The following is a 23,823-nucleotide window of genomic DNA, read 5'->3' as shown; positions in this document are numbered from 1 at the left end:
TAATTTTATTTTTATTGTGCACCATAAAAGTATATAAATTAAAAAAAATAAAATAAATAATATTTACAGGTATCTCATTTTTCACTATAAATAAATAAATTATTAATTATAATTCAAAATTATCTATCATGAGAACTCTCAATTTATAATCAAAATCGCATATTGATTAAAATCGTATTAAATTGGATCGAAATATTTAAAACTGAAACTAAAATTACGGGCCCATTAAAATTCCGATTCTGATTCTCTTAAACCTTAAACTAAAACCGCGGATTCTGAATCACTCGGTCCGGTTCTTCCCGTTAGCCAGGCTGAAGTGGAGGCGAGAGAGGCCCTAAAATAAGCATGCGTTTGACGAGCATGGTTATTTAGGGGCCCAAAGGACGACAACAACCTGAAACTAGAAAGAGCCCAAAAGTTAACAGATGCAGCATTCTATTTGCTTTCGCTCTCTCCAATTCTCAGCATCTCTTTCAGATCCAATCGCATCCATTCCAAGTTAGCAGATCGCCAATTCCTCTCTCTGTGTATTCTTATTTCTAACATAAAAGAACAAGGACAAGATGTTTAAATTTTTGAAGGGAGTGGTGGGTGGATCTGGTACCGGACTTAAGGATCTCCCGTACAATATCGGCGAACCTTACCCCTCTGCTTGGGGCTCTTGGACACACCATCACGGCACCTCCAAGGTACCTTTTCTCTTCTCCAAATTCTTATTGTTCCTATTGTTTCCAGGCTTCGTCTCCACTTGTCCCTATCCGATTGCTTAACCAATATTTTCGATCATTATTCAATTGGGTTCAAATGGGTGTCTTAAGAAACACTAGGTGCAAATGGGTGTGAGTGCTTAGTGAAACTACTGGAATGTACTACCTCATATATTTGCAGTTGAGAATTGGTTGCCTAAGCAAGTGTTAATTTGCTTAGGGCCTTTTCTGCTTTGTAATTAACTAATAATGTCTACCTACACGTTACTTCAAGTTATGGCTGTTCTCATCATTCACTCAGAAACATGCATTGAACGTTCTGTCTCTCCCCCACCACCACCCCCAACCTTCCCCTCCTTCTTTTCCATCCCTTGCTTGAGAGCTTTCACAAATCGAATGTGTATTGCATGAGGGTTATGTATTTTAAATGGCTTATTCTTCTTTTTGGATGATCACATGATTGATTTTCATTGCTGTTCCCTACGCCAACTTTGGGTAAATCATTTAGTCAATTAGGACTTCATAACATGTGATTTGTCATATTGTTCTGCTGGCTTTTTTCATGTCACCATTCATGTACGTAGAAGGACAGGAAACATTATTACTAAAAATGTCTTATTTTTTTTCTGCCTGGGCACTACCTTGTTGTCACCATATAAAGAGTGTGTTCTGTCCGGGAATACCCATTTGTGAATTTGGAGGATTTTAGTCTCCCAACTATGCTAAAAAGTTTGAATGATGAGCTCTTTAACATGATATCACAGTCTTTTCTCTTTCAGTTCTCTTCTTCAAAGTTGACATGCTTGTGCTATTGGTTTAATTTTCAGGATGATGGATCTCCAGTCTCAATTTTTTCTCTTTCTGGAAGTAATGCTCAGGATAGACATCTAGCAGCTGGTCGTAATGGTGTCAAGCGCCTTCGCACAGTAAGCTGTAGTGGTTTCTGTTAGATTCAATTGGCATAAATGGGACTTTCTTCTTGTTTTGCTAACTTTATTTGGGAGTTCCATTCCAGTAGGGTGATACATTTTTGAATTTTCTGATAGGAAATTGTGTAATAATTTTCAATGGTCTAGATGGCAATTTTCCTGCTACATTTAGTAGGTTTCTGATGCACATTTAAAGTCAGTTATTTGTAATAACAGCGCTGTGAAGGTTCTGATAAAAAATTAATTCAACTAAGAAGTACATTCCAATTCTCTTGATGAGGATTTAGTATTTGAGTGCTATAGCTTTAGGTAAATGTATTCTTTCTATTTATTGGAATTATGCCAACAAGCATAAAAGGTTGCTCTTACTCCTTTCAGGTCAGGCATCCAAATATTCTATCATTTCTATACAGTACTGAGGTTGAAACTTTAGATGGTTCTACCTCAAGGATTACTTTGTATATGGTGACTGAACCTGTTATGCCATTATCTGAGAAGATCAAGGAGCTAGGTTTAGAAGGCACACAAAGGTATAATTGCAGTAATCTGCTGGGGTTGTGCTCCTTTGGTTATTGGTTATGCAACTTTCAATGCTTTTTTCGTATGTTACATGATTCTAGTTAATGCTTTACTCATCATTCTTTGCATGGTGATGTGTGCAACTTTACTCACTGTTAATCCACAGGTTAATATTTCAAGCTCTTCTGTCATACTTAGTCACTAATTGGGTATTTTACGCACACTTATGCAGAGTTGATGGAACCTTTCACCCTGGCAAGTGCCAATTTCGTTACATTTTTTTACTTGTGACATTATTTTGTTAACAGAGATGAGTATTATGCTTGGGGGCTGCACCAGATAGCTAAAGCTGTGAGCTTTTTGAATAATGATTGTAAACTGGTATGATTTTTCATCTTGTTAAGTGGTCACAATTGAGTAATGGAATAATCTGACTCTATTTTTTTTTTTCTTTCTAGATTTTTCTTTCTTTGTTGTTTATTCACTGACTGACTTGCTTCAACCACAGGTACATGGAAATGTTTGTTTAGCCAGTGTTGTTGTCACACCAACTCTTGACTGGAAGCTGCATGCTTTTGATGTGTTATCTGAATTTGATGGGAATAATGAAACTGCAACTGGACCAATGCTGGTAATCCACATGCTTGGGAGTGAGCAATCGATTGCTATTTCTTTTTTATTCCTGTATGACATATGCTGTTATCTTGAATTTACAACCTAAGCAGCACATGAGTGGTATAATCCCTGATGACTATGTTCGGAATAACATCATAAACTCATTCCTTGCCAATTAAGTTGCATTAATTAAGTTTAGTTTTCGATTTCCTTTATCCCTCCTCTCCTGGAAAGTCTTTGACTCAAAGGTTTCTGCAACTCATCTTATTCTGTGCAGCCTTCAATTTTTGTTAATGAAATGTTTCACGTAATTCTCATTTGAAAAATTTTTTCCACATTGTTCTTTTACTCAACTGCAGGATTCTTTATGATGGTGTATGCTATTTCATAGTTTTATTCATTCTGCATGGTTCAATGTGGATTTCTTTCAACTTTGGCATTTCAGTAAGAATTGAATGCATTTTGCTTGTTATTAATTCTATTTAGTTGTTTCTTTTTCCATCAGCAATATGAATGGCTTGTTGGGCCACAATACAAACCAATGGAGTTGGCTAAGTCTGACTGGGTTGCAATCAGAAAATCTCCACCTTGGGCTGTTGATTCTTGGGGTTTGGGTGAGACCCTGCAGCTCATCTTTTTCTTTTGGTGCTAAATGGTTTTTATATTTTGTTCCATGAAACTGAAATTGATACCTTTCACACATTTTGAGCAAAGATAATGTATGTTCAATTGAGTTTCACTAGAGATTTCTTCTTCCCCCCTACCTTCTGTTGGGCTAATGTACAAGTTTATTCCTGCCCTTTTTTAGAGGTTTATGTGAATATGATGCTATTTCTATGTTGACAACTCCATCTCTGGGCTGTCACATGAGCACCGTTTGGCAATTTTGTAACAAATAACCTTACATTAATATTATTCAAATGTTAGATTGCATTCCTTGAGAAACATATGATCAGTTTCTTCAGGAAGACATTCTTGTAACTTGACGTTTTATTATTTCATGGTAGAACACTTTTTGTCACTTGCGGTTATGGTTCTTGTGGTACATGGGTGTACTCTTCCACCTATAAGTACTCCATGGAGGATTGGAGGTACTAAAAAGATGAATCTGATTCTTTTTCCCCTTTTGGATCCTCTAGAGGACCCATACGTTATTCCTCTAGGTCTTGAAATCATCCTTGAAAAACTCCCATGATTGTATATTGATCCTTAAGAAGTAGTTATGCACAGGATAGCTTGTTTAACTATTTTCATGTCCTCCCGGTTCCTTCTTCAATCCTCCGCTACCTAGCTCATATTATCCGACAAATCAACTCATTGTCCCCTTGCATTTTCTCTTTTTTTGTTGCTCCTTTTATTGCATATGTTATGCATTTTCATTTGATGTTCTCTTTATTTTTGGGATAAAGGCTTAGTTGAGTTGAGTTGAGTTGAGTTGAGAGTTCTCTTTATTTTCTCTGATGGTGAATCAACTCCATTTGCTTTTGTAACCTTCCGCTCCCAATACAGTAACACTAAATAAGGGAAAAGTTTCATGATCTAAAGTTTGTTTAACTGTTAACTGTGTTTCTTTCATCATTGTGGATTGCATTGAATTGTAACATTTGGCTTCCTAAAATTTGTTAGCTGATAGGGCACAGAATTTACGGAGGACTGTATTCTTTTTCTTAATTTCTTCCCATATATGGTACAATGTAGAATCTAATTTGTCTTTTCCCTTTTGGACTTAATTCATAGGTTGTTTCATTTATGAACTCTTTTCTGGTATTAAGTTGGGGAAAACGGAGGAGTTGCGCAACACTGGTTCCATTCCAAAGGTTTTATCTGTATTTGAAACAATGATATTATTGGATTCTTTTTGGTTTTTGTGTGTGCATTTTATTATGTTTTTGTAGGTTGCTTTGAATTCATTTGAGGACTCATTTCCATTTGCATATGTGTTTTCTTCAGTCATTGCTTCAGGATTACCAGCGGCTCCTTAGTTCTATGCCCTCTCGCAGGATGAATACATCAAAGCTTATAGAAAATAGTGGTGAGTTCTTATTTTGGGTTTATTGTATTTCTTGTGTTTGTAGGAATTTCATAGCAGTAAGAGTTAATGTGAGACAAGCCTTTTTTCCATTCGTTTGTCTATTGTAGGTCTTCTTGTTACACTCACTATTAATATGGACTATTTTGTATTTGTAAGGCCAAAGACATTTTTCATTGTGTGGATAGTAGATTGTTATGTTATTTTCTAGGTGATTATAGATCCAACTTGTTTTCAGTAGTACAATATGTAACTTTTAAAAACTATTTATTGCCAGATCATCTCTCTTTCTCAAGTCAAAATAAAGCAGAAGATCTTTGCACGATATTTTGTTGAAACTAATAGTTTGTCTTTTTGTTTAGGAAAGAAATGGACAAATTGAGGATGAGCATATTTGGGTGTTTAACATTTCTACATGTATGTTTGGGTTGCTATTCTTGTCTCTATGGCTTTATAGAATTGGGTCCTGGAGACAGGAGGAAAATGCACAACTAGTTTTTTGCAACTGTTTTGAGGGATTGACACTGCCCCCTTAAAGGGAAATATAGAGAAACTAGTAGACCATTTATTTTGTGGGATATCTTACTTTTCACATAATTGAAGTTTAACTTTGTAAGTTTGTATGTGTTTATCATTATAAGTAATTGTTGTGATTGATGGGATTTTTCCTTAATACATGGGATATGTCTCGTTGAATCTTATGATTATGAGAAAATCATGAGATTGATTAACAAAATCTTAGGAGTGATTTATTATTTATTGATAACATTTCATGTATATCATGAATTTTCTATATAAATATGGAGTTCAATTTATTATGTAAAACACACAACACATAAATAAAATTTAACTCTTTTAAGGTTTTGTGTCCATGGATGTAGGCTCTTAGTAGCCGAACCATGTAATTCCTTCTCTTATTATTTTCTCCTATCTTTTCTATGATTCTAATTTTCAATATGATGTTAGAGCCTACGTTAAAGTCCCAACTCTTTTTCTTCTTCATTAGAGCGATTGAAGTCGCTCTATTTTTCTTCCTCAAAGCCATAGGTTTCAGGTCCATACTCTATTTCTTCCATTTGTCCCCTTTATTTCTCAAGAAAAGAAACAGACCCAAGAAAAATGGGAAAAAAAAAAAAAGAAAGAGAGAGAATTAAAAAAAAAAGAAAAAGAAAGAGAGGACAGTTTAAGAGAGAGAGAGAGAACGTGATGATGAAGCCATGACTTGAGCAAAAATCTCATCAAGGGGGAGTGTTGGAATTGATGAGATTTTTCCTTAATGCATGGGATGTCTCATTGAAAAATCTCATGATTATGAGAAAATGATGAGATTGATTAGCAAAATCTTAGGAGTGATCTATGATTTATTGATAGCATTTCATATTTATCATGTATCTTCGATTATAAATATGGAGTTTTATGTATTATGTAAAACACACAACACAAGTGAATAAAATGTAACTCTTTGATGTTTTGTGTTCGTGGAAGTAGGCTCTCAGTAGCTGAACTACATAGATCATTCTTTTGTTATTTTCTTCTATCTTTTCTATCATTCTAAACTTCAATATTCTATCATTCTAAACTTCAATAGTGATGAAGTGATATTAATTATTTTCATAACATCTCTTTTTTGTAATCTTTACTATTTGCTAATATTTGTAGGAAAACTTTTATTATCATCTATTTACTCTTTGATTCTTATATCTATGATCATGGTTAAATGAATTTCAGGAATTCACTGTATGCACAAGTGTTTGTGTTACCAAACCCCTGCAAGTATATTCCCGTTATACCCATGGTCCTAAATCCAAGTCACCAGTAATTGAGTGGCTGAATTAGTCAGCAATAGTTGTTCTCTTTCTGTTTTGATTCTGTTTCAACATTCCTGCATTGTAGGAGGGTATTCCTCCATTTTCCTATTTTCTTGTTGTTAGTGGGAGGTTATTCCTCCATATAGAAGTAGTGCTCCTTGTATGTAGGGAGTAGTTATTTCTGCACTTGTATATATTCAGCAAATCTGATGGAATAAAACAGACTGTTAAAAACCCAATTTAAGTCTTCTTGACTGAGGTTTCAGGCTCCCTTTAACGAGTCTGACTTTTTCTTGTCTTCCACCATAGGTCGCTCAAGGAAACACCCTAACCCAAACACCCAAACACCAACCCCTCCTACTACCCATCGACCCATAACTAGATCCGTTAGCCGGGACCATAACAGTTTGGTATCAGAGCCTGCAGTTATGGGAGATTCTGTTCAAGACCAGCTGGCTAAGCTCTTTAACTTGTTATTAGCCGAGCAACAATCCAACAAGGAACTGCACGCCAAATTCGATGCTCTAACTCAGGAATGGGAATCCACTAAAAAGGATTTCCAAACCAGCAGCACTGGAAGTCCAGCAAGCTTACGGAGAGATAAGGGAATTTCTGCATCGCACGACGAAAAATCTGGAGGAAGCTCGTTTGTATCGAAATTCACAAAACTGGATTTTCCTCGCTATGATGGGAAAGATGACCCTTTGGGATGGCTAAACCGTTGCAAACACTTCTTTCAGCACCAACAAACTCCGGAAGAAGAGATGGTTAGTTTAGCTTCATACCATCTCGAAGGAATTGCCCAACTTTGGTACATGCGATTCTTTGGATGACATTCGAATCCCTCTTGGGCTGAGTTTTCTCACCAATGTAACCTCCGTTTTGGGCCTCCAATCCGCAGAACAAACTTGGTGAATTAGCTAAATCAAGCAAACGGGTGCATCGCGGATTATCAGAATCAGTTTGAGGCTCTTGTGTCTCGGGCTGGAACTCTCACTCAACACCAGAAGGTCCAATTATACCTCAGTGGTTTACAAGACTCCATTGCGGTTGAAGTGGAGCTTCACCATCCCACCGACTTGGTTAATGCTATGAGCATTTCTCGGCTGTATGAACGCATAAAGCGTTTCCACGTTCTTCAGCTGCGAGGGATACTCGTCGCGCTGCAATTCCACCTGACAACCGCGCCAATCGGATAGTGAGGCGGCTGTCCCCTGATGAAATGGAGGAGAGGCGGAAGAAAGGACTCTGTTTTAATTGTGATGATCAGTTTGTTCGAGGCCATCAATGTAAGAAATTGTTCTGGATTGATTTGGAAGAGACGGAAGATGTAGAGGATTTCACAGCTGATCCAGAAATTTCTTTGAATGCCATTACTGGGATTCGAAATCCCCAGTCCATGAGGTTGATAGGCAGTTGGATGCTTGGGCAAGTCTTGATCCTCATCGACTCCGGCAGCACTCACAGTTTTGTTTCTGCCGCAAAAGTTGAGGAACTGAATGCTGTGGTAAACAAACAGAATGGTTTAAAGGTACACGTTGCCAATGGCGAGCAACTTACTAGCCCAGGTATTTGTAAGGGAATTCCGGTCCTTCTGAAGTCTAATTCTTTCATGGTTGATTTGTTTGTTTTACCCTTAACCAATTTCGATATGGTTTTGGGGGTTAATTGGCTTCGAACCTTGGGACCCATTCTGTGGGATTTCACCGTTATGAGCATGAGCTTTTATCAACAGGGCCACTTAGTGACATTGCAGGGTATTACTTCTTCAAGCTCTTCCCACGGTTCAGATCTGAACAACATGCAGATTTCATCTGACCCAGACATCCAACTCCAGAAATTATTGGCGGAATTTGCTTCTTTATTCAATGCTCCTACTGGGCTGCCCCCTAGCAGATCTTGTGATCATCGTATTCCCCTAATCCCCGGAGCTGGTCCTGTGGTAGTTCGACCATACCGTTACCCTCATGGTCAGAAGGACGAAATTGAAAAGCAATGTGCTGCAATGTTACAGCAGGGTATAATCCGTCCCAGCCGTTCCCCATTCTCGTCACCGGTGATTCTGGTTCCCAAAGCTGATGGTTCCTGGCGCCTTTGTGTTGATTACAGAGAATTAAACGCCAAAACCATCAAAGACAAATTCCCTATTCCGGTTATTGACGAATTATTGGAGGAATTGGGTGGAGCTAAGTTCTTCTCAAAGTTAGATCTGCTTTCGGGTTACTTTCAGGTGGGGATGCATCCTGCTGATATAGAGAAAACTGCCTTCCGCACTCACCACGGACACTTTGAATTCCTGGTGATGCCGTTTGGATTATCCAACGCTCCCTCAACTTTTCAGGCCCTAATGAACGAGGTATTCCAACTTTACTTACGAAAATTTGTACTCGTCTTTTTTGACGATATTTTGGTTTTCAGTCAATCCTGGGCAGAACACATCCACCATTTGCGGCTGGTTTTCCAATTGCTGTTACAGAATCAGTTGGTCCTCAAACGGTCGAAGTGTGTCTTTGGTCAATCTCAGATTTCCTATTTGGGTCATATTATTTCTTCCCAAGGAGTGCAGGTGGATCAGTCCAAAGTTGCTGCTGTATTAGAATGGCCAAAGCCCAACACCATTCGTGGCTTACGTGGATTCCTAGGGCTCACAGGTTATTATCGCAAGTTTGTGCAAAATTACGGCATCATTGTCACCCCCCTCACTGCTATGCTGCGTAAAAACAACTTCCACTGGACTGATCACGCTATCGATGCATTCCAGAAGTTAAAGGCAGCCTTGACATCTACTCCAATCCTGCTTCTACCGAATTTTGATCTAACTTTTGTTATAGAATGTGACGCTTCTGGTACAGGGATTGGAGCAGTCTTGTTACAACACGACCGGCCAGTCGCATATTTCAGCCGTTCCTTGGCAGCTCGTCATCAAAATCTTCCGGCTTACGAGCGAGAATTGATTGGCTTAGTGAAGGCATTAAAGCATTGGCATTCCTATCTGTGGGGACGTGAATTTGTTGTTCGGACAGATCATTATACATTGAAATATCTGCTTGAGCAGCGCCATCTCTCAGCAACTCAACAACATTGGATTAGCAAGCTCCTGGGTTTTTCTTTTACTGTTGAATACAGGGCTGGCAAATCTAATGTGGTGGCGGACGCTCTTTCTCGACGGAATGCCGATGATTCAATCCTTATGGCTGTTTCCATGCCTCAACTCAGTTTGTTTGATGAAATTCGGAAGGAACATAGTGATTCACCAGCAATTCAGCAACAAATCTCTGCAATTACCAATGGAACAGTCGCTTCAAAATGGGTTTTTCGGGATGGGTTACTCTTCTACAATAACAGAGTTTACCTGCCTCCCAATTCCCCATCAATTCAGCTGGTTGTTAGTGCTCTTCACAACCAAAGTCATGAAGGTTACTAGAAGACATTATACAGAATCACTAGAGATTTCTATTGGCAGGGGATGAAAAATTTCGTAAGGGATTTTTTGCGTTCTTGTGATGTATGTCATGACATAAAACTGACACACTACAACCGGCGGGACTCCTTCAACCTTTGCCCGTTCCCACTTAAATTTGGGCTGATATCTCCATTGACTTCATAGAAGGCATTCCCACTTCACGCGGAAAGAATGTTTTGATGGTTGTCGTTGATCGGTTCTCAAAGTACGGACATTTTTTTGCTCTCACTCACCCGTACACCGCTGTAAGTGTTGCTCGCACCTTCTTTGACAACATTTTTAAATTACATGGGTTGCCAGAAACTATGGTCAGTGACAGGGATGTGACTTTCACAAGTTCTTTTTGGAAAGAACTATTCCGTTTATGTGGGACCAAGCTGTGTTTCAGTTCCTCTTACCATCCACAATCGACGACGCATGCAGGTTGTGAACCGTACTGTTGAAATGTATCTCTGCCGTTTCACTAGTTCATCGCCATCAAAGTGGATTGATTGGTTGTCTTGGGCTGAATACTGCTACAACACCAGCTACCATACCTCACTTAAATCCACACCTTTTGAGACTGTTTATGGTCGACCACCTCCTCGACTATTATCTTACTTGCATGGCAGTTCTTCAATTGAAGCGGTTGATACTGTTCTGCGCCAACGGGATGACATGCTGCACCTACTTCGCCAAAATCTGTTACAAGCCCAAAATAAGATGAAAGCCACTTATGATCAGTCCCACCGCTCGCTGGAATTTAAAGTTGGTGACATGGTCCTGCTGCGTTTAAAGGCGTATAGACAACAGTCAGTTGCAAAAAGAACTAATCACAAGCTGTCCGCCAGGTTTTACGGACCCTTTCGGGTTCTGGAATGCATTGGCACCATGGCCTATAAACTAGACCTTCCAGCAGAGTCCAAGATCCACCCTGTTTTCCATGTTTCCTATCTCAAGCCCTATCATGCCGGTCAGCCTGTCACTCCAACATTACCACCTACCATTCTTTTGGAGGATCCTGTCCATCCTTTAGCTGTTCTGGATCATCGTATCAAAGGAGGAATTCCAGAGGTTTTAATTCATTGGAGTCATTCTTCACCAGCAGATGCTTCGTGGGAAAGGGTCCAACATATAACAGACAAGTTTCCAGACTTCAAGCTTGCGGACAAGCTTCCATTGGGGGCGGGAAGTAATGTTACCAAACCCCTGCAAGTATATTCCCGTTATACCCATGGTCCTAAATCCAAGTCACCAGTAATTGAGTGGCTGAATTAGTCAGCAATAGTTGTTCTCTTTCTGTTTTGATTCTGTTTCAACATTCCTACATTGTAGGAGGGTATTCCTCCATTTTCCTATTTTCTTGTTGTTAGTGGGAGGTTATTCCTCCATATAGAAGTAGTGCTCCTTGTATGTAGGGAGTAGTTATTTCTGCACTTGTATATATTCAGCAAATCTGATGGAATAAAACAGACTGTTAAAAACCCAATTTAAGTCTTCTTGACTGAGGTTTCAAGCTCCCTTTAACGAGTCTGACTTTTTCTTGTCTTCCACCATAGGTCGCTCAAGGAAACACCCTAACCCAAACACCCAAACACCAACCCCTCCTACTACCCATCGACACATAACTAGATCCGTTAGCCGGGACCATAACAGTTTGTTTCTGGATTTTCTGTTTTTTCACCTTTTTTTTTTTGTTGGTTTCTATGGCTTTCATCATGGTGCCCTTCTTTTCTTTTGTTACTAATGAAGTTTTCAACTCATGTATTTGCAGAATACTTTCATAATAAGTTGGTGGACACCATACATTTCATGGAAATTCTTACGTTGAAAGACAGTGTTGAGAAGGATACCTTCTTCCGTAAACTTCCAAATTTAGCAGAGCAGCTTCCTCGCCAAATTGTGCTGAAAAAGGTGTGAAAATTCATTTCTGATGTGTATATGATTTTTTTTTTTCTCTATGCTTTTCCCATTTATCATTTTTATTCTGGATTTTACAGTTGCTTCCTTTATTAGCTTCTGCCCTTGAATTTGGTTCTGCTGCTGCCCCTGCTTTGACTGCCTTGTTGAAAATGGGTTCTTGGCTTTCAGCTGAAGAATTTAATATTAAGGTCATCTTCTTTCTTTTCAAGCATTAGATGTTCTCATTATTGACATATTACTGTCTTTTGACTGGAGTGAGTCCTTTCCTTTTGTTTTTTTCTTTTTAGGTATTGCCAACAATTGTCAAGCTATTTGCCTCAAATGACCGTGCCATTCGAGTCAGTCTCTTGCAGCATATTGATCAATATGGAGAGTCATTATCAGCACAAGTTGTTGATGAGCAAGTATGCATTTAGTAATTAGATGATAATGACTTAAACATCTATTTGATTTTGTCAAACTAGTAACTTTTGGTTGGGTCAACTTCTAAAATATCATATGGTTTGATTGTCTTGCTTGTAATTAGGTTTATCCTCATGTTGCTACTGGGTTTTCTGATACATCAGCGTTCCTTCGTGAATTGACCCTCAAATCCATGCTTGTTTTGGCACCCAAGGTACATTTGATAGTTTTCCAGTGGGATCTTTGCTTCTTTAGTATGTCTGATAATTATATCAAATTTATTATTGTCCTATGATTATTATCACTCTCTGTATTGTTACTGTTGTTTTTACCTATGGATTTAGTAGTATGATCTAAACATTTATTTTATTTGTTTCATTTTCTATTGAATTTCGGCTCATAAAGGTCTCTAAATATTTGATAATAACTCATAAGTTTGATGTGACGATAGGTGATCCAAAGTGGTGGATGGTTTCAAACACATGCTTTTATTTATGTTTTTGAGAGCTTCTTAGCTTAAGGATGAGTATCCACTGTGAGATTATGGTGATGTTTGTAGCATTTAGCAGCATGGACGAAGAGAAATTCTTTGGAGTGTTAGTGGGTTGGTCATAACTTGTTAAATTAACGGATTGTCCTATGATCAGGGGAGTTTGGCAGGCTATGGTTGAAAGAAACAAGTGGCAGTGGTTTTTTTTTTTTTGGCTAATATTGAATAATGGGTCATTGAGAATCTGATAGCTAATTTCAGGAGCAGGTATTAAGAGTGGTCTCAATTTAGCTTTGGAGCATGGCCAGCATGGAAGTGGAGAAATGATCATATTTTCTTTGAAAGATACTTCAATGGAAATGCTGTGATTTTGATTCCGAGGTATGTATGGGAGGTTGGGATGCTTCTCCTCCAGGACGGCTTAAGGTGAATGCAGGAGGAGCATCAAAAAGAGAAACAAGACAGGCAGTAATAGGGTATCCGCTATCCATTCAGGGACAAAGATGGTGTTTGGGTGGAGCCTGGAGGGTTTTGCTCAGAATATTGGTATTGCTTCTTCAATGCGTGCAGAGTTGTGGGGTATCTGCTCAGGTATGGTGTCAGCTTGGAGTCCTGGGACAAGTTATTGTGGAAGAACACTCTCTAAGTGCTGATGCAAATGGATCTCCTCTCTTCTTTTCTTTTTCTTTCTCTCCCCCTAAAAAAAGGACAGATGGTGGAAGATGGCTACAAATATGCCCTATCAGGTTATCTGGAGAGGAATTTCGTGGAAACATGGTGATTAGTGGCAATGCAAAAGTAGATATAGAATGGGTATTCAAAGATATTCTAGAAGCACAATCTAGGAGCTTGCATGTGATACAAGAATGCCATCTGACATACTTGTGGCAGGTGGAAAGATGTTTTCATGTTTAGAGCAGAGTAATTTGACTTCAGTTAAAGGCTCTGTTATGGAAGGAAGAAGTAAAGAAAGCAAAATCAGGAAGGTTAAAAAAAATGTTTGACTAGGATGTTGTGATTTGATGGAGCGTAGGGTCCAAGGTGGAGTGAAAAATGGTAAAGAGATTTTAGAGCTGGTCCTAAGTGATGAGAATGGTGGCCTTTTCCTGAGTTGATTGATTGTTGTGGTTGACATTGTGCAATATGGTTATTTGCACCTCGCAAATCATGCTTAATCTTATCCTTTCATCTAGGTCATGCATCCTGTGTTGTTATTTGATTGTTGATTGTCTCCATAGGTTTATTTTATACTCAGATGGATAATTTAATTGGGGTTGCTGACTCATCCTGAGTGTTGCTTCTCTTTGACCTGATATTGCAGCTTTCTCAACGTACTATTTCGGGCTCCTTATTGAAGTATCTTTCAAAGTTACAGGTATTTAATCATTTGTTCGTTAATAACACAGAAGTCTGTCTGATTTGGTTTGTAATATCACTCTGTTGAATTTTATGGTTGGTTCTTCTTTGATGCAGTTGAGGATCTTTTTTCCCTTTCATTTTTAATGGAATATGTATTATGGTTATTTGGTTGTGTGGTTTGTGATTTTTTTTTTTTAATTTTATGTTTTCACAGGTTGATGAAGAGCCTGCAATTAGGACAAACACCACCATATTACTTGGGAATATTGCAAGCTATCTAAATGAAGGGGTAATTATGAACAAGTAGTTACTATTTTTATTATTTGAGTTTATTAGTATTCATAAACATATTTATTAGATGGTTCAGTGTGTAAGTATCATCTGATGTGTTTGAATTGCAATGCAGACAAGGAAGAGAGTATTAATTAATGCTTTTACAGTCCGTGCACTGCGTGACACCTTTTCTCCTGCCAGAGGAGCAGGTATAAGAATTATATGCCTTGATCTTTTTTTATTTTTTATTATTTTTTTACTTTTTACATCTTTGAAGCCTTATTTGCTGTCCTACAATTTTAGTCATTGATTAGCTCTAATATTTTCCAATTTAATTTAGGCCTAATTACACCAAAAATCCAAACCTTTGTGCAAATTTGCGTACTAATCCAAATCTTTTAATTTTGGCAATTTAAGCGCAATTTCTGAAATTGGTTGCAATTTTATCCAACTGACCAATTTGTTCAAAATTGAAATTAAAAAAATAATAATCATATTCAATTAAAATTTTAAGAAATTGGTTTTAATTCTTTCACCCGCCATCCCCCACCCCCTCTGCCTCCACCGTTGTCCCTTCTCCATCTCTCTTTCTCTCTCAAATGAAATTTTCATTTGCCAGCCTAAGCAAATGAGTCCCATAAGCCCCCTATGTGCATCTCTCTCTTGTCTTCTTGAATGCCCCCCACTCCAACCTCAAGCCTCCTCTGACTCATTCACAATAACATCGGTGATTATGAGGAGAGTGGAGGACAGCTGGGAGGTCACCATGACTCCAAGAGTCAATCAGTGTTGGCAATGTCACAAGGGAGTTATCAGGGACCAGTGAGGGTGGTGATCGAAGCTTCAAAGCTTCAATTCTTGAGAACAGCTGGTCATCTGGGAGTGTGGCTGGTACTGACATAGTCAGGATAACAAGGCGAGTCTGGTAATGGTGACTGGGGATGACCAGCAATGACAAAAACAATGAGGAGGCCAGTTTCCAAGATGAAGGGATAGGGTGGTGGGTGAAGGTAAAGAGAGAGAGAGAGAGTGAGGAGAGAGGAGAAAAGAAAAGTAAAAGAAAAAAAAATTGTTTTAATTTCAATTTTGACCATTTTGGTCAGTTGAATAAAATTGCAACAAAATTCTCCAATTGGGCCTAAGTTGCCAAAATTAAAAGATTTGGATTAGAACACAAATTTGCACAAATTATAGGATTTTTTTTTTGGGTGCATTTAGGTCTTTAATTTATTTACTTGAAATGTGTAATTTTATTCCTTTTGGTCTTAATGTTATACTGATGAAAATGAACTACGAATGTGGCAGGAATAATGGCCTTGTGCGCCACTAGTTCTTATTATGACATGAATGAGATTGCAACTCGAATTCTTCCCAATGTTGTTGTACTCACTATTGATGCTGACAGGTCATATTTTCTATGAATGTTTTATACTTGTTTCCTTGTTAGGTTAGAGGATTTATACATTGTTAGTTTACCCTTGATGCGGATGAAATGTAATTCTTTCTTTCTTTTGAACAGTGATGTTCGATCAAAAGCTTTTCAAGCTGTTGATCAATTTCTGCAAATAGTCAGGCAGTATCATGAAAAGGTGTGTCCTTAAATTCTTGTTGCTTCTGTATCAATGTCTTCATGTGGCTGACTTTCGTGGGGACTCTAGCACACTCGCACTTGATGAAGAGCTTATGATAGGAAATGAGCTAAGGCTTTGAAGTTATGCTGCTTTTATGTAGCTGCAATGCATACTTGCTACAGTAATAACACAACTGTCATTTTATGTCATTAGCATTCCTGTCGTTCTTTGGAAATTCAATTCTAGCCATTTTGGTTAAAGTAGTCAACTGAACTTAATTTAAGCATGTACATAAAATATAATATTGTAAGCTGAATGCATAGGTTTTCGCTGCTTCGTTCTGCTTCCTTTCTTTTCATCTTATACTCCATGATATTCTTGGTCATATGCTTATATGTTAAATGTTCACGATCTGGTTCAGATTTTTTGAAGTTATATTTGCAATTTTGTATACTGATTTCTCCCCTCTGGACTTTCTATAGACAACTGCTGGAGATACCACTGCAGATGCAACTATGGGAATTTCGTCATTACCAGGAAATGCTAGTTTACTTGGGTGAGTTTATTTTGGATATTTATAATTGGCACATCTTAAATTGCAGTTACTTGATGCTGGTTCACTAAATGAGGGATTTAAGAACTGGTGTATCCAGTCCTATAGTAGGTGGATTTTATAACTTACTGTACATATTTATGTACTTCAATTTTTTTCTTTTTGTGTAACATTTTCCCTCTTTTGCTTGGCGTCTTGATTTGTATTCTTCTTTTCCTTTTTCTTTTCTTTGGGGTAGAGATTCAGATTTTGTTTTGGATCTTATCTATTGCAATTTGCAGTGCATAAATGATGCCATGGTTCTACATTATACATCAATTGGTTTTTCTTGAACAATAATTATAAAGGACATCCTGAGTTTTGAATAATGTCATTCTGTCTTTCTTTTGGTGTAGTGGTGAATTTAAACATATGGCTTTTCAGGTAGGCAACTTGCAATTCTATTTTGTCTGCCAAGTTGACTTTCACTGATTAAAGTGGCTGCAGAATATTATTGGTTCTTTTATTTGTTATTTCTCATTTACAGCTCCTTTGATCAACAGATCCATTATTTATCATTTTGCTGTTATATTGTTGTACTTCAAATGGACTTCTCTTTGCCATTTTTTCTTGTTCCCTCCATATTTTTTTGCCGGAACTGAAGATATATTTATCTTGCAGATGGGCTATGAGTTCCTTGACTCTCAAGGGTAAACCATCTGAACAAGCTTCACTTCCTCCTATAAATTCTAGTGCACCTCTAACTTCTGCAGCGTCCAATGCCAGCTTAGGTATTCATCTTGATTACTCATTTGATATTTGTGCTAAATAGAAGAAAAACTTCTATCATCTAGTCATCAATATTCAAAGACATAAATACTTGTGAAATTTGCTTTGGTAAATATGTATTCTGAATAATGATTGCTCTTCATAGTGCACATGCCAACTTCTTTGTGAACTAGATACTTAAGAAACACATGATTTGGAATTTGGATAACTGAATAGTTTAAATTGATGTACTCTTTGTTTGTAGTGACCTTGAAGTACTAGGGTTCTGGAGGAGAATTTTAATCGATAATTTAATCACAAGGGGCAATTATTTGGTAATTTAGTAACTAGTGAGGAATTAGATAAATGGGCAATCAAAAGAACATTTAGTAGTGAATTTACTTCAGCTGCTGATACAGTTGTAGAAGGATTTAAATGTCAGTTATTTGAAAAATAAACTAATGGACTATCAATACTTCTACTCATAAATTGGTGATTCCAATGGTTCGTTACTTCTGCCCAATTTTACGTTGATGCCGTTATTTAACAGTTTAATATCTGATGTTGGGTTTCTTATGCAATCAAAGGCATGGATACTCCAAGCACTGCACCAGCCCGTGTAAATTCCAGCACAGACTTAGCCGATCAACCAGTACCTGTATCTCCTACTTCAACAGATGGCTGGGGAGAAATTGAAAATGGAATTCACGAAGAGCAAGATAGTGACAAAGATGGTTGGGGTGATATTGAACCTCTTGAAGAGCCAAAGCCATCTCCAGCCCTTGCAAACATTCAAGCGGCTCAAAAGCGGCCAGTCTCACAGCCAGTTTCACAACCAAAACCACAAGGTAATACATGCATAAATATAATTATGGTTGTTAATGGGAAATGTAAAGCTAGACTGAATGTTTGGGCCATATGGAGCATTTTTGGTGAACTTGGAGCTGCAGCCTCTTCTTATATCCTATTTTTAGACAATTTTGTTGGATCTGGGATCCTTCACTAAATGCTGGGCCTATAATAAATGCCAACACTACAGGCATCTTAATTTTGAAAGTTTTTTTTTTCTTGTATACGACTGCTTAATGTAATATTAGGTACATTTCCTTATCACGCTTTTTTTTTTTATATATTATTAATGTTTTTGCCTTGTTTAGATTTATTCTTTGACAAGACACTTAAGAAGTCTGTTTAATGAGTATTTGTTTAATCCCCTTATCAGCTGCAAGTCTGCGACCTAAAAATACAGGAAAGGTAACAAAGGATGAAGATGATGATTTATGGGGTTCCATAGCTGCTCCTGCTCCAAAAACGTCATCAAAACCCTTGAATGTTAAAACAACATCTACGCTTGATGATGATGATCCTTGGGCTGCCATCGCTGCTCCTCCACCGACTACAAGAGCCAAACCATTGTCAGCTGGTAGAGGCCGAGGAGCTAAAACTGCTGTTCCAAAATTGGGCGCACAAAGGATAAACCGGACATCCTCTGGAATGTAATCTAGTGACACAGAACTAAAGAAGATGAGGGAAGATCAAGATCTGTAAATTTTTTTTTCTTTGGTGACTGGTTTTCACATTGAAATACTTGAATCCGTCACCTTAAGTTGTATTTGCTACTTTCTCCCAACATATTTGATTTGTATTATCATTCTTTTCTACAAAATATTGTTTTTGTTCTGTTTCTTCTTTTGAAGAAGTTGCTGTATGCCTCACTGCTTTGTAGCATAAATTAGTGTCCGCAGCAACTTCAGTTTGGAATTAGCTTAATCATAGGGCATGTAGACATACTTGGAATGTAATGTCAATTTTGTTTTATAAAAGAAATGGAAAGTTTTGCCTTTTTCTTCTATAACTGTGACTGCGTGTGTTAGTAAAAGTTCATCTGGTTCATGTTCGTTTCCAGTAATACATCATTCCCATCATCTGAATTTTTAATTCAGGACGCTATGCAAATTCTAACACTTCCACTGTTTAGTAATTACAGCAAACCCAGCCATTTGCAAGAACAAAGTTGAGGAAGCAGTGTGGTCAAGTAGAATGAGGAGACAGGAACACCATCATTCTCTTTTGTCTTCCTCAAGATCTTCTCCAAGCTCAAGCACATGCTGTTCTGGAGCAGTTGATGCCTTCCTTTCCTCTCTTTCCAGCTTGGTAGCTAAATCTTCAACCACCTTAACTCTACTCACAGACAGAGGAATACTCTCTTCGTCCATCTCCTTAGAAAATACGTATCTTTATTAGTAACAACTGGTAAGAAAAGTGAAACTGCCAAATGCTTTAAAGTTGAACTTGAATAACCTGATGTATTAAAAGCTAGAAAACAAGTCAGGCAATGGCATATTGCAGGAGGAAAGACTTAAGTTTCAGAAAGTACCTTGTCGGGTTATTTGATGGAGCCCAGAGAAGGCATATGACTACCAGTAGCACAAATGCAAGCAAGATGCATTGAGGTACAACTGAGACAAGAAGGATTTGGAGCATATGAGTGTGTGATAGGGGATAATCTAAATGGAAGGAGAGAGAAAAAGAAAATTAAAGTGGGAAGGAGGTTTGGGGAAACCAAAAGAACTAAAATCAAAAGAAATAACCAACCTCATATCCAATCCAAGCAATGGAGATTAGCACTGCTACTGCAAGGAAATTAGTAAATTTCTGGTAGAGTGCAAATTTAGCTGCGCTTCTTCTTATCTGTCCACAAAGTAGAGAATGAACTGAGGAATTAAAAATAGTTGCCATAAATATAAATCTGCATGGAATCTAGCCAATGGATGATCACTTCTATCTTGCAGTTCCAATGGCAACAAAGTTTATTACTCTACATTATTAGATAAATCATGAAGATAAAAATTAGACAAGCACTTATTTGTACATAAATCAAGGCTATTCCTTATGATGGATAGAAGCTACCCTTCACAGAATTAAGTCACAATTATGACTTTGTATGCACATAGACATGTCGGAAAATCGTATGCATCAGGCACATAATGGAATATCCTTTCCTTAACAAATGCAAACAATGAATGGTAGAGCATGATTATATGTATAAAGTAACAGCATGGAAAGAATGGTGTTACCAAGTATATGATCACCTGAAGCTTCTCTAGAGTTTGGGATAACGATGAAAAAATACAAATAATAAAGCAGGCATCCAGCAGAGCCACAGGCAACACTGGCACTAGCATTGCTTTTCCAGAAAAGTCATTGATATTCCCCAAGTTCTCAACAAACCCAAGTTCTTCTGAAGCAATGAAATATGCGATACCAAGGAGCATTACTTTTGATGTTATACCACCAAGAGTTGGCCGCACAACACCATAGCCCATTGAAACCACCAAAAGAAGCCAACGGCAAACAGTCTTCTTAACAGCACTAAAGGTTACTGCCCAAAGGGTGATTCCCATTGGCCTGCTTCCATTTGAATTAAAATTAGCATATTCGAAGTACCAAAAAGCCATTTCACACGTTCCCAAACCTATCACAACTGTAATGTGATAGTGCAATTGAATAATGTCTTTCCAGCACTTCACAAACCAGATAAACAAGACAAAGTCCTAGAGCAAGGTATGCTAAAGACATAAGCACAAAGAAAGTCATCATTGGCGCCATCTTTCTAGGAAGACAACCATCTGGGTTTCTCCAGACTGTCCCACCACTGACTATCATCCCTTTTAAGTTCTGGATCACAAAACATAAAATACAGATAGTACATTCCAGTGCTGTTGATCTCAATTGTTTGAAGAACCATTTTAGCCTCTTCATTTTTTCCTTCAAAGAAGGTCTGAAGTCTTTTTGGCCCATCTCGGTTATTGGGGTCTTGGTGGATTACTACCTCTCCTGCTTTGCAGGATTCATCCTTGGCAAGATCTGCAGTACAGCAAATTGCACTAGAATTGATATAAGAACCCCCAATTTTCTCTGTGTCTCTGACAACAACTACTAGTGCTTCAACTAGTCCAGTCTTTTGCTGCATTTCATTCTTCTTTTTTCAGCAGATTCTTTCTGAAGTGATTGATTCAAATCTACAATTGGAAAAAGCATGGAAGGGATATAACTACCAATCATTCCAGTTTTCTTGAGGACACAAACTCACTTTCAAGAACTTTATACACAGAAGCAGCAAAAAGACAGCATTCACCTCACTTCCTAGTAAAAATGGCATGGCATGAAATTCATTGCATTGCATTTTGATTTATTTGACTACATAACAGACACCAGCAATAGTCAAAGATGGTGTTAGGCAACACAAAAAAGTGATTCACTTCAACTCTGAATTAATTGTAAATTAAAATAGAACATTCATGACTTGATTATAAAAAAATTCATTTTTTGCTTGTATTTTTGTTATAAAAAATCAAAGACTGTGCAAAGCTCCATTAATCAAAGCTGAACTAATTGTGTGGTTTCCTGAACACCACATTTCCGCATAATTTAGAACTAATTTTTAAGAAAATAAAAATACAAGCTTTTTACCGGAAGTCATCCTTATCAGCATTACAGTAGTTAGAGTCATCGTTGAAACAATCAATAGCAAACTGAAGCAACAATATAAAATACACATATTAAGAGAAGGCAGAAGGGAACTGGGGCGGAAGAGAGACACAGTTTGTATTTTTTCCTCATTGCAGCCACAAAGAATGAAGGAAATTGGTCTTTAATGTTGCAAAAAATAAATATTTTTATTCAGCACAATATATGTAGAATTTAAAAAAAAAATCACAAAAAAGAAATGATGGTTTTCCCTTTTCTCTCCCCTGAAGTCATTGACATCTATCAAACTTATAAAAGCCTAATGACACCTGTGTTTCACTAGAGCAATCCTTTTTTCCATTCATTAAAAGCGTTCCATGTATTTTTCTGGGAAACAAACAGATCATCAAACACAAATATAAACTATTGAATGAAATAGTATAAAGAAAAAAAAAAGACATTTATAAAACAAATAACCTGATAAAGGACTTGCCATTGAGGGGCTTGCTCCCTGAGAGGAGGGTTTATTTGGAAGTTTAGGGGCATAAAGGCCGTCACTGCCACCATGGACGAAGAAGGAATTGGAACGACGAATGAAAGCTTCGTTCCGGTATTCATGGATCGAAGCATCCACTTGTGTTATTGAAAACCAGCTTATACACATTACTATAACTATGATTATGGCCCGCCCATTTGTTCCTAGATCATGAAAAACCCAATGCACCATCTTCTTCTCCGTGTTTGCCCTCCCTCTTTGAAATGTTGATAACAGAGTCGAGAAATATAATGCAATAGGCAGGGAGAATGTGCAAGGAATTTAGAACATGATGACTAAGATATTCAGAGTCAAATGACAGATATATCTTTTGAAATTGCCTAAATTATAAGTACTTTGTAGGGGAAAGAAAATAATTTTAAAAAAATATATATCTGTTTGGAGATTATCCTTAAATGGGCATTCTTGAAAGTCGAAACTTTGTGCTATGCATGGCATTCAAGACTTCAATTTCTTTTAACCTCCTCCATTTGATCAAATAACTACTAGGACATCTTTGCTTCACCTTTTAAATAAAATGAAATGGTAATAAATAGTTTTCCCAAATCCTATTCTATTTTATTGTTTTAATTATTGATAAAATGGATTCAATTTAACCCTAGAGAATTAATCAAATCATGCAAGAAACACATATTTGCATATTTGCATTCCATTGTTTTGAGACATTATGTCAGCTTTCGTTGCTACCCAAAATTCCAATAGCTGAAAACTGGTGAACTCTATCTAGGGTCAAGCAATGAAGTAAACAAATGCATTGAATCTTTTATTAGCTCATGCTCTAGAATGGGCGCCCAAGAACTACATTTACTATAAGCTTTTTTTTTTAAAACAAAAAAATAAAAAAAAAGGGAGAAATAAGAGGATTTCTGGAGTAAAACTGCAACTTGCAAGGCTTCCAAGTTGTAAAACCAAGGCTTTGATTTTGGAATTGAACAAGGATAGGGACAAAGGGGAGCTCGCTAGATATGAATGTTTGAGAGAAATGTGTAGATTCAAACACGTGCCTGCATTTATGGACAAAAGTTCTCACAGGCAGGCAGGCAGGCAGGCAATTAATACATCCTTCGGAAGAATTTTGGACATGGAAATAGGTTTGAAGAGGCTTCTTACAACCTTATAACCTGTACAAAGGAAGAAGCTTTACGACTTCTGCTGCCAGAATTTTCTTTCTTAAGTAACCAAACCAATAAGCCATAAGTCTATAACCATTCCAAATGTGGTATCATTATTGGAAATTAAAATAGGCTAAGAGACGAAATTTATCCAAGTAACGTCCAAACTGATTTCATGAGGGATCAGAATGCTGCAGTTTCACCAGGAAAAATTGCATGAGACTCCCAGGATATGCGGGAAGACAGTATCAATTCCTGGAAAAATGACCTTAGTAGAGATGCATCATTATTTAGATGGCTATAGACAACATGATGCTA

The 23,823-nt window shown here is 37.5% G+C and overlaps 1 protein-coding gene and 1 pseudogene across 1 annotated transcript; one reads left to right on the top strand and one right to left on the bottom strand.

Moving 5' to 3' along the window:
* The first annotated feature begins 419 nt into the window (after positions 1-419).
* Positions 420-19,209, top strand: LOC110668048 (uncharacterized). The gene is made up of 21 exons (XM_021829072.2): positions 420-689; positions 1,535-1,633; positions 2,015-2,166; positions 2,464-2,536; positions 2,664-2,786; positions 3,276-3,384; positions 4,508-4,587; positions 4,721-4,802; positions 11,824-11,963; positions 12,050-12,160; positions 12,260-12,376; positions 12,499-12,588; positions 14,186-14,239; positions 14,438-14,512; positions 14,630-14,705; positions 15,802-15,901; positions 16,016-16,085; positions 16,550-16,623; positions 17,281-17,390; positions 17,955-18,215; positions 18,590-19,209. The coding sequence occupies exons 1-21, from the start codon at positions 564-566 to the stop codon at positions 18,865-18,867; spliced, it is 2,400 nt and encodes a 799-aa protein (XP_021684764.2). The 5' UTR covers positions 420-563; the 3' UTR covers positions 18,868-19,209.
* On the bottom strand, positions 19,156-23,779 carry LOC110668049 (uncharacterized membrane protein YHL071W-like; annotated as a pseudogene).
* Positions 23,780-23,823: the final 44 nt, after the last annotated feature.

This window comes from Hevea brasiliensis, chromosome 8, assembly GCF_030052815.1.
Source record: "Hevea brasiliensis isolate MT/VB/25A 57/8 chromosome 8, ASM3005281v1, whole genome shotgun sequence".
NCBI classification, from domain to species: Eukaryota; Viridiplantae; Streptophyta; class Magnoliopsida; order Malpighiales; family Euphorbiaceae; genus Hevea; species Hevea brasiliensis.
Note: the sequence above shows the minus strand (reverse complement) of the source record. Positions and strands in the feature narration are given on the sequence as shown.